Here is a 10,000-nt window from a genome sequence, read left to right as displayed (position 1 = left end):
CAGTACTCCATACAAGGAAAAATCAATCCCTTGTATAAACGGAGCAACTGTTCAGAAGAAAAGAAGTTTTGACATCTTAACAGGACACACAGTTTCTTAAGACGCAGACTTTGCTATTCCTGTAATTGGGGTTTCCAAGAAGTGGTTGTTACAGTAATACCAAGTATGTTAATTGAGTCAAGAGGTGGAATTACAGTGCCATCAAAGAATAAAAGAGTTGTGAGGAGTTTTCGACATATAGATGGGTAGACACTGGTTCTTGGAGGCATTTAACTTAAGAATATGTGTACCCCAATGAGATATGTCCAAGTCTAAGTTTATTGAGGAAGCTGTGACAAGATGAGATACAGATCTATAGAGAAACAAGGGAGCAGAATTGAAGGATGTGGATGAATGCAGTGTTGAGTCATCAGCATACGAGTGCACTGGATTATTTGTGGGGGAGGAAATCATTCATAAAAGGAGAAAAAGTGTAGGGGACAGGACAGACCCTGAAGGACACTGCTGTTGATGGAGAAAAGGGGGGAGGCTGAGCCATCAACAACCACAGAGATAGATCGTACAGAGAGGGAGCCAGATATGAAGGAGCAAGGTGAGGGACATGAGCCAGAATAGGGGAACTTATGAGATGAGACCCTAATGCCACAATCTGTCAAAAGCCTTAGATACATCAAAGGCAACTACACATGACTCCCCCAAATCTTTCAAGGATGAAGACCAGACATTATTAAGAAAGACTATCACCAGTGGATCTCACCTTACGGAAGCCATACTGGTTATCAGAGAAGAATGTGATTTTCGAGGTGTTTGAGGATATGGTAGTTGGTGGGAATTCCTAGAGGAAACAGTCATCAGAAATACAGATAGACAGACAAATGGGGGATGAATGTGTGGAATGATGTATGCAAGGGAGGAATGTACTTTGGCTGTGACCACCCACTTGATGGGAGTTTCTGGAGGGAACGGGCATCAGAAATATGGACAGACAGACAAATGGAGGAGAATGTGAGGAATGGTGTGTGCAAGGGGGGTATGTAAGGACAGGGACAAGCCGAGACTCATTTACTGTGGCCACCCCCCTTGATGAGAGTTCCTGGAGGGAACAAACATTAAAAATATAGACAGACATAAAGACAAACAGTTTTCATTTTACTTACAACAATGCTCAATGAATGGGTGTTGCAAGCCATGAAAATAATGCTATTCACTTAACCTCACTTTCTGTCAGTATCAAATGAGCATTATACATAATTCAGTTGAGTACCAACAGTAAGATTTACATTATAACTCCCTATACTGTTGGAAAAAAGAAAAATCAAAATGGAACCACTGTGAATCGATCTTACCTTTTTCTTATCATTTCTAGCTTTGACACGGTCAAACCTGCTAGCATCCTTATGAGAACTGCTCATGACGTTTCTGCGTGAGGTAGGATGAGTCTGCATTAACAAAGTACTGGGGCGTTCACTAGTTGATACCGAGGTTAAGATAGAACTGCTCGATGTAGACATCACAGGATTTCCATTTTCATCTAGGGAAGACTTGTTCTGTAATAAGAGAACTTATTACTGTACAGAAGCAAACTAAAACAACCTTGTATTCATGATACACTGCTGTCAACTGGTAAGCAAAAGAGATAAAAGCTGGACTTCCCAGACGGTCATTCAAAACCAAAGGATTTCCACCAGTATGCTACCATCTCCCACTAACAAATCACCACCTTTGAAAACATTCACACTGCAGTACAAACCTAACATTGTCAAACATTATTCAATACATTCTTACCACAAAACAAACTTCAATTTTCAGCAGCTGCTTTCCTATCCCTCCCATTTCATGGAAGAATTGTCTACCTAAAGTAACTTACCTGCTAGAGACAAGATAGTCATTCCTTTCCAACATCATTTTAGTTCTGAAGCAACCTTAGTGGTTCACTATTTAGAATACCAATGCAACCTTCAGTGGTTCAATATTCATCTTCACCTGTATTGCCAAGTTACTGAGTACCTCTTATAAGGAAATGGAGATGGTTGGCAGATAGAATAACTACCCAACACATGAAAGAAACAAGGATCAACAAGGCCGACAGACTGTTCATGATGTAGGGTTCTGATGTAACATGCTGGTACTGATATGACTGGATGAGTGGTGAGAACAGTTTAAAATATGTATGGGGAAAAGGATGATATCAAATAGCAGGTTTGGAAAAAAAGAAGAAAAAAGAAAAAAAAAAGCTGGAAGTGAGATGGCTAATAGAGGATGTGAAGCTGTAAGTAAATTATTTGAAAGGAGTCTGGAGGCATGGAAGAGCTATCTCATACCTGATGATTAGATAGCTCCACTGAAAAAAAACTATTGAGAAGCTCATCTCTCTTTTAGTATTTTTGGTATGACTATGACAAAACAAGTTAAAAGGAACAGCACATGCACAGATGCCATATGTCATCCACAACTCCAATAAACACACATAAAATTCTCAAAGCCTCTCAACTACCCATGGATCATCAACAAAGGAAAAGGTCATGCTTGCATCCTATGAAAGTGTGAGGGATGTACATACAGTCTACATCTCTGAACTTACAGTCCAAGTTCGAATAGGCCCATGGTTTCTAAAGACATAAATCAGTAACAGAAATTAACCAAAACTCACATTTGCCAGCTGAAAAGTCTTCAAGATTCTTGGTTACCCAAAGGTCACAATGGCAAGAAGTCATTTGCTCACATGTCACCCACATACATATTAGATCTAAATGGTAAAAGTGAACCAAAATATAAATGCCTTATACCATGTCAAAACTTAAAAGTTCCATGATGCATGGGGTTTAAATGGCTGTTGCTGTTAAGTGCCTCATAACAATCTGTTGTATCATTTCAAATTTTGCTACTTTAAGTAGCAAAATTTGAGGAGCCCCTACCAGTTCCTAATGGGTGAAGAGCTTTTATAAATGATGATGTGCTTGTGAATGTGAGAGAGGCATGTAATGACTGGGATAAGTGGAGACTATTCTGCTGTGGCCAACCAACTGACAGGAGTTCACAGAAGGGTACAAGGATCAGAGATACTGTTAAAGATAATAGTCCTTGGGTAAAAGTTAATGACACTATGATGGCATATGTATGGGTCCAAATTTTAAAACAGAAGACTGGTATGTTAGTACTGTGTGATGTATCAATCGTTACTTACCAACTTTATGGATGGGTCATCATGTACAAAGAAAATGAGATTGTGTGACTTTAGTCATCAGATAAAGTATGGTAAAATAAAGCTGGTTACAAAAGTTTGCTTTGAGTCTCATTAAAATCAAAGTACTGGACAAGTCCCCTGCCACCCACCACCATCCCATCAAAGCAGCATTAGGAACTGAGTCTTCAAGGAAAAACCTTTAATTTGCCCCTTCTCTACCTACTTCTAGGCAATTCTATATGAGAAGATTTCTAGTCCCCATTACTAAACTTCTTAGTTGCCTTCTATGACACATATAACATAGGTGGGTAAGATTCTTTCTCCCTTTCCCATGTGATGAAACAGAAAATGCAGTTTCTCAATCTATCCACTTCCCACTTTTTCATTATTTTTCATCTGTGAATAAAAGTGAGGTTATTAAGTTTAGCTATGGAATGAGAAGTTTGATGTACCGTCTGAAGGGAAAGACATGGAGAGAGTGGAATGTTTTTCAAACCTGGGAGTGGACATCAAAGCGAATGGAACCATGAGAGCTGAAATACGCCATAAGGTGGATAAGGGGGATTAGGTCTTGGGTGCAAAGAGAGGTCTATGTCTATGAGAACAAAGAAGTGTGTCTGATGGCACAGTACTCCCAATGGTGTTGTATGGATGTGAGGCATGGGCCTTAGATAAAAAAGTACGGAAGAGGGTGGACAAGTTAGAAATACAATGTGTGAGAAAAATGTGTGGGATGACGATAGTTATCAAATAAGAAATAATAGGGTACGTGAGAGGTGCAGTACTAAGAATGGTATGTAAGAGATAGCTGAAGAGGGTGTGCTCAAACAATTTGGGTACATGGAGAGGGTGAGTGTGGACTGGTTGAATAAGAGGGTGTATATGTCAGAAGTGTAATGAATAATGAGAAGGGGGAAACTATGGAGGAGGTTGGAGAATGGAGTTAAAGATGCTTTGAGTGATAGGAGCCTGAACATGCAGTAGTGTGCAGGGTGCAAGGCACGTATGAGATAAAGCAGGTTGATGTGGTATACAGGAGGCAACATGCTGTCAACGGGCTGCATCAGGAAATATGAAGCAGTCAAGAGAAACCAAGGAAACATCTGTGAGACTGTGTACAGGGTAGCTCTGGTTTTGGCGCATTATACATGACAGCTTGAGAAAGATACATGCAAATGAAGCCATTTTGTCTATTCCTGATAATTCCTTGTGTACGAAATGGCAAAGTAGGAGAAAATCTATTTTGCTAATTTTCATAAATGTAAAATTCTGGCCTCAATGAGGAATTCTGTCCATGTTACTGATCTTATTCTGTTAGCTAAATATGAGAAGAAATTGATACATCAGCAGGTTACTCTAATTATGCATAAAAGGAGATTATAAAAATGTACAAAATAATGCCATACGGCTTTTGTTTATGAAAAACATCAAACTGGGGTCTCAAAATGCTATATCAGATTGGAAAAAAGAAGTTCTATGTAGAAGTGATTATAACAGACCATGATGAAAAAGTTGAAAACTAATCAACCACGTAACTCCTAAATTTTCCTTTTCAACTCAGAAAATCTCAGCTTCTCACTTTGCTTACCCTTACATTTTCCATTTTTTTTTTTTTTTTTTTTTTTTTTTTATACTTTGTCGCTGTCTCCCGCGTTTGCGAGGTAGCGCGAGGAAACAGACGAAAGAAATGGCCCAACCCCCATACACACGTACATACACACGTCCACACACGCAAATATACATACCTACACAGCTTTCCATGGTTTACCCCAGACGCTTCACATGCCTTGATTCAATCCACTGACAGCACGTCAACCCCTGTATACCACATCGCTCCAATTCACTCTATTCCTTGCCCTCCTTTCACCCTCCTGCATGTTCAGGCCCCGATCACACAAAATCTTTTTCACTCCATCTTTCCACCTCCAATTTGGTCTCCCTCTTCTCCTCGTTCCCTCCACCTCCGACACATATATCCTCTTGGTAGTGAGTGGTGGGATGAAGAAGTAAGAGTATTAGTGAAAGAGAAGAGAGAGGCATTTGGACGATTTTTGCAGGGAAAAAATGCAATTGAGTGGGAGAAGTATAAAAGAAAGAGACAGGAGGTCAAGAGAAAGGTGCAAGAGGTGAAAAAAAGGGCAAATGAGAGTTGGGGTGAGAGACTATCAGTAAATTTTAGGGAGAATAAAAAGATGTTCTGGAAGGAGGTAAATAGGGTGCGTAAGACAAGGGAGCAAATGGGAACTTCAGTGAAGGGCGTAAATGGGGAGGTGATAACAAGTAGTGGTGATGTGAGAAGGAGATGGAATGAGTATTTTGAAGGTTTGTTGAATGTGTCTGATGACAGAGTGGCAGATATAGGGTGTTTTGGTCGAGGTGGTGTGCAAAGTGAGAGGGTTAGGGAAAATGATTTGGTAAACAGAGAAGAGGTAGTAAAAGCTTTGCGGAAGTTGAAAGCCGGCAAGGCAGCAGGTTTGGATGGTATTGCAGTGGAATTTATTAAAAAAGGGGGTGACTGTATTGTTGACTGGTTGGTAAGGTTATTTAATGTATGTATGACTCATGGTGAGGTGCCTGAGGATTGGCGGAATGCGTGCATAGTGCCATTGTACAAAGGCAAAGGGGATAAGAGTGAGTGCTCAAATTACAGAGGTATAAGTTTGTTGAGTATTCCTGGTAAACTATATGGGAGGGTATTGATTGAGAGGGTGAAGGCATGTACAGAGCATCAGATTGGGGAAGAGCAGTGCGGTTTCAGAAGTGGTAGAGGATGTGTGGATCAGGTGTTTGCTTTGAAGAATGTATGTGAGAAATACTTAGAAAAGCAAATGGATTTGTATGTAGCATTTATGGATCTGGAGAAGGCATATGATAGAGTTGATAGAGATGCTCTGTGGAAGGTATTAAGAATATATGGTGTGGGAGGCAAGTTGTTAGAAGCAGTGAAAAGTTTTTATCGAGGATGTAAGGCATGTGTACGTGTATTTATCATTCATTTTGCTTTGTCGCTGTCTCCCGCGTTTGCGAGGTAGCGCAAGGAAACAGACGAAAGAAATGGCCCAACCCACCCCCATAAACATGTATATACATACACGTCCACACACGCAAATATACATACCTATACATCTCAATGTACACATATATATACACACACAAACATATACATATATACACATGTACATAATTCATAGTCTGCCTTTATTTATTCCCGTTGCCTCCTCGCCACACAGGGAATAACATCTCCCTCCCCCCTCATGTGTGCGAGGTAGCGCTAGGAAAAGACAACAAAGGCCCCATTCGTTCACACTCAGTCTCTAGCTGTCATGTAATAATGCCCGAAACCACAGCTCCCTTTCCACATCCAGGCCCCACACAACTTTCCATGGTTTACCCCATACGCTTCACATGCCCTGATTCAATCCATTGACAGCACGTCGACCCTGGTATACCACATCGATCTAATTCACTCTATTCCTTGCCCGCCTTTCACCCTCCTGCATGTTCAGGCCCCAATCACTCTAAATCTTTTTCACTCTATCTTTCCACCTCCAATTTGGTCTCCCACTTCTCCTCGTTCCCTCCACCTCTGACACATATATCCTCTTGGTCAATCTTTCCTCACTCATTCTCTCCATGTGACCAAACCATTTCAAAAACACCCTCTTCTGCTCTCTCAACCACGCTCTTTTTATTTCCACACATCTCTCTTACCTTTACATTACTTACTCGATCAAACCACCTCACACCACATATTGTCCTCAAACATCTCTTTCCAGCACATCCACCCTCCTCTGCACAACTCTATCCATAGCCCACGCCTTGCAAACATACAACATTGATGGAACCACTATTCCTTCAAACATACCCATTTTTGCTTTCAGAGATAATGTTCTCGACTTCCATACATTCTTCAAGGCTCCCAGGATTTTCGACCCCTCCCCCACCCTATGATTCACTTCCGCTTCCATGGTTCCATCCACTGCCAGATCCACTCCCAGATATCTAAAACACTTTACTTCCTCCAGTTTTTCTCCATTCAAACTTACCTTCCAATTGACTTGACCCTCACCCCTACTGTACCTAATAACCTTGCTCTTATTCACATTTACTCTTAACTTTCTTCTTTCACACACTTTACCAAACTCAGTCACCAGCTTCTGCAGTTTCTCACATGAATCAGCCACCAGCGCTGTACCATCAGCGAACAACAACTGACTCACTTCCCAAGCTCTCTCATCCCCAACAGACTGCATACTTGCCCTCTTTCCAAAAATCTTGCATTCACATCCCTAACAACCCCATCCATAAACAAATTAAACAACCATGGAGACATTACACACCCCTGCCGCAAACCTACATTCACTGAGAACCAATCACTTTCCTCTCTTCCTACACGTACAGAGGAATATCTTGCTGACATTGCCACTTATCATTGAATGATCACAAGCACAAAATTTTGTCACAGTTTTTGTAACATCTTCCTTATCTACATTATCTATACACTTTTTAAAACACCTAGTTGAATTTTAAGCCAAGTTTCATATCCTTGGGTTGAGACAGGGCAATGAAATTTCAATTATATAAAAAAAAAAAAAAAGGTATTTCTAACTTTTCAAGATTCTCCAAGACATATTCAGTTTTATAACCTAGAAAATGCCAGCATAAGATATCAAGATTTGTCTCAAATCCAGCATACAAGAGCAATTGTCTTACCTCAATGCCACCACCATCATTCCGACTAGCCAAAAGCTTTCGCTTTCCAACACCTTCTTCTTCTGAACCTGAAAAAAGAAAAACTTACTTAAAGTAAATAAATGAGGACTAGTCATAAATGTCAAAAATAATAGTAATATAAGATGCTTCAAGACGACATCTCTAAAGGGGCTCATGTAGCTTCAAGGAAGTGCTCCTAACATGAGCATGATCACAAGCTCCTATGGAGCATGAGAGTCCTCAACAATGCTATAGTCTTTCCCATGTGCTGAATGTTGTAGAATTCAGGTGATATGACAAATAGTTGCATCAGGGTATTTGAGGCCATCAGGAGGAATTATGGGAACGTCTGCAGGATCTGACTTAGGATGAAGGTGGGGCCTTGGTTCTGGGAGAGATGAGGAATGTATGGAGAAAGGTAATGTTATCTCGGAGAGCAAAATTGGGTAAGTGAAGAATTAGTAGTTCAACTTTAAAAAGGTTGTCTTTAAGAGAGAAGACAGTGTGTTGAAATGGTTTTGACATATAGAGAGAATGTGAGAGGAATGGTTGTCAAAGAGGATATATGTGTCAGAGGTGGAGAAAACAAGGAGACTTATAATTGGAATGATGTATACTGGGGTCAACGTGCTATCAATGGACTGAACCAGGGTATGTGAAACATCTGGGGTAAACCATGGAAAGGTCTGTGGGGCCTGGATGTGGATAGGGAGCTGTGGTTCCACTGCATTACACATGACAAAAAAGACTGAGTGTGAATGAATGTGGCCTTTTTTTGTCTGCTTTCTTGAAGCTACCTCAGTGAAGTAGGAAGTAGGGAAGCTGTTTCCTGTGGGGCAGGGTGGTGCCAGGAACGGATTGAAGGTAAGCATGAATACATACATGTGTATAAATGTATAACTCTATGTAACGTGTATTTACGTCTGTATATGTTAATATGTTTGTGTATATGTACGTGTATGGGCATTTATGTATATATGTGTGTACATGAGTGGATGGGTCATTCTTCATCCGTTTCATGGTGCTGCCTCACTGACACAAGAAACAGCAATCAAGTACAATCATATATACATAAATAACATATATATATATATATATATATATATATATATATATATATATATATATATATTTTTTTTTTTTTTGCTTTGTCGCTGTCTCCCGCGTTTGCGAGGTAGCGCAAGGAAACAGACGAAAGAAATGGCCCAACCCACCCCCATACACATGTATATACATACGTCCACACACGCAAATATACATACCTACACAGCTTTCCATGGTTTACCCCAGACGCTTCACATGCCTTGATTCAATCCACTGACAGCACGTCAACCCCGGTATACCACATCGCTCCAATTCACTCTATTCCTTGCCCTCCTTTCACCCTCCTGCATGCTCAGGCCCCGATCACACAAAATCTTTTTCACTCCATCTTTCCACCTCCAATTTGGTCTCCCTCTTCTCGTTCCCTCCACCTCCGACACATATATTCTCTTGGTCAATCTTTCCTCACTCATTCACTCCATGTGCCCAAACCATTTCAAAACACCATCTTCTGCTCTCTCAACCACGCTCTTTTTATTTCCACACATCTCTCTTACCCTTACGTTACTTACTCGATCAAACCACCTCACACCACACAATGTCCTCAAACATCTCATTTCCAGCACATCCATCCTCCTGCGCACAACTCTATCCATAGCCCACGCCTCGCAACCATACAACATTGTTGGAACCACTATTCCTTCAAACATACTCATTTTTGCTTTCCGAGATAATGTTCTCGACTTCCACACATTCTTCAAGGCTCCCAGAATTTTCGCCCCCTCCCCCACCCTATGATCCACTTCCGCTTCCATGGTTCCATCCGCTGCCAGATCCACTCCCAGATATCTAAAACACTTCACTTCCTCCAGTTTTTCTCCATTGAAACTCACCTCCCAATTGACTTGACCCTCAACCCTACTGTACCTAATAACCTTGCTCTTATTCACATTTACTCTTAACTTTCTTCTTTCACACACTTTACCAAACTCAGTCACCAGCTTTTGCAGTTTCTCACATGAATCAGCCACCAGCGCTGTATCATCAGCGAACAACAAC

The 10,000-nt window shown here is 40.8% G+C and overlaps 1 protein-coding gene across 5 annotated transcripts in view; it reads right to left on the bottom strand.

Moving 5' to 3' along the window:
- LOC139754995 (uncharacterized) overlaps positions 1-10,000 on the bottom strand; it is a 206,171-nt gene that overhangs the window by 27,542 nt on the left and 168,629 nt on the right. For all 5 annotated transcript variants that reach the window (XM_071672896.1, XM_071672894.1, XM_071672895.1 and 2 more), the window contains 2 exons: positions 7,898-7,965; positions 1,347-1,547 (listed from right to left, as the gene is read on the bottom strand). In XM_071672896.1, coding sequence (XP_071528997.1) covers positions 1,347-1,547; positions 7,898-7,965 — 269 coding nt within the window. The remainder of the gene's footprint in view (positions 1-1,346; positions 1,548-7,897; positions 7,966-10,000) is intronic.

The sequence above is a fragment of the Panulirus ornatus genome, chromosome 18, assembly GCF_036320965.1.
Source record: "Panulirus ornatus isolate Po-2019 chromosome 18, ASM3632096v1, whole genome shotgun sequence".
NCBI lineage: Eukaryota > Metazoa > Arthropoda > Malacostraca > Decapoda > Palinuridae > Panulirus > Panulirus ornatus.
This window is presented reverse-complemented; position numbering and strand designations above follow the sequence as displayed.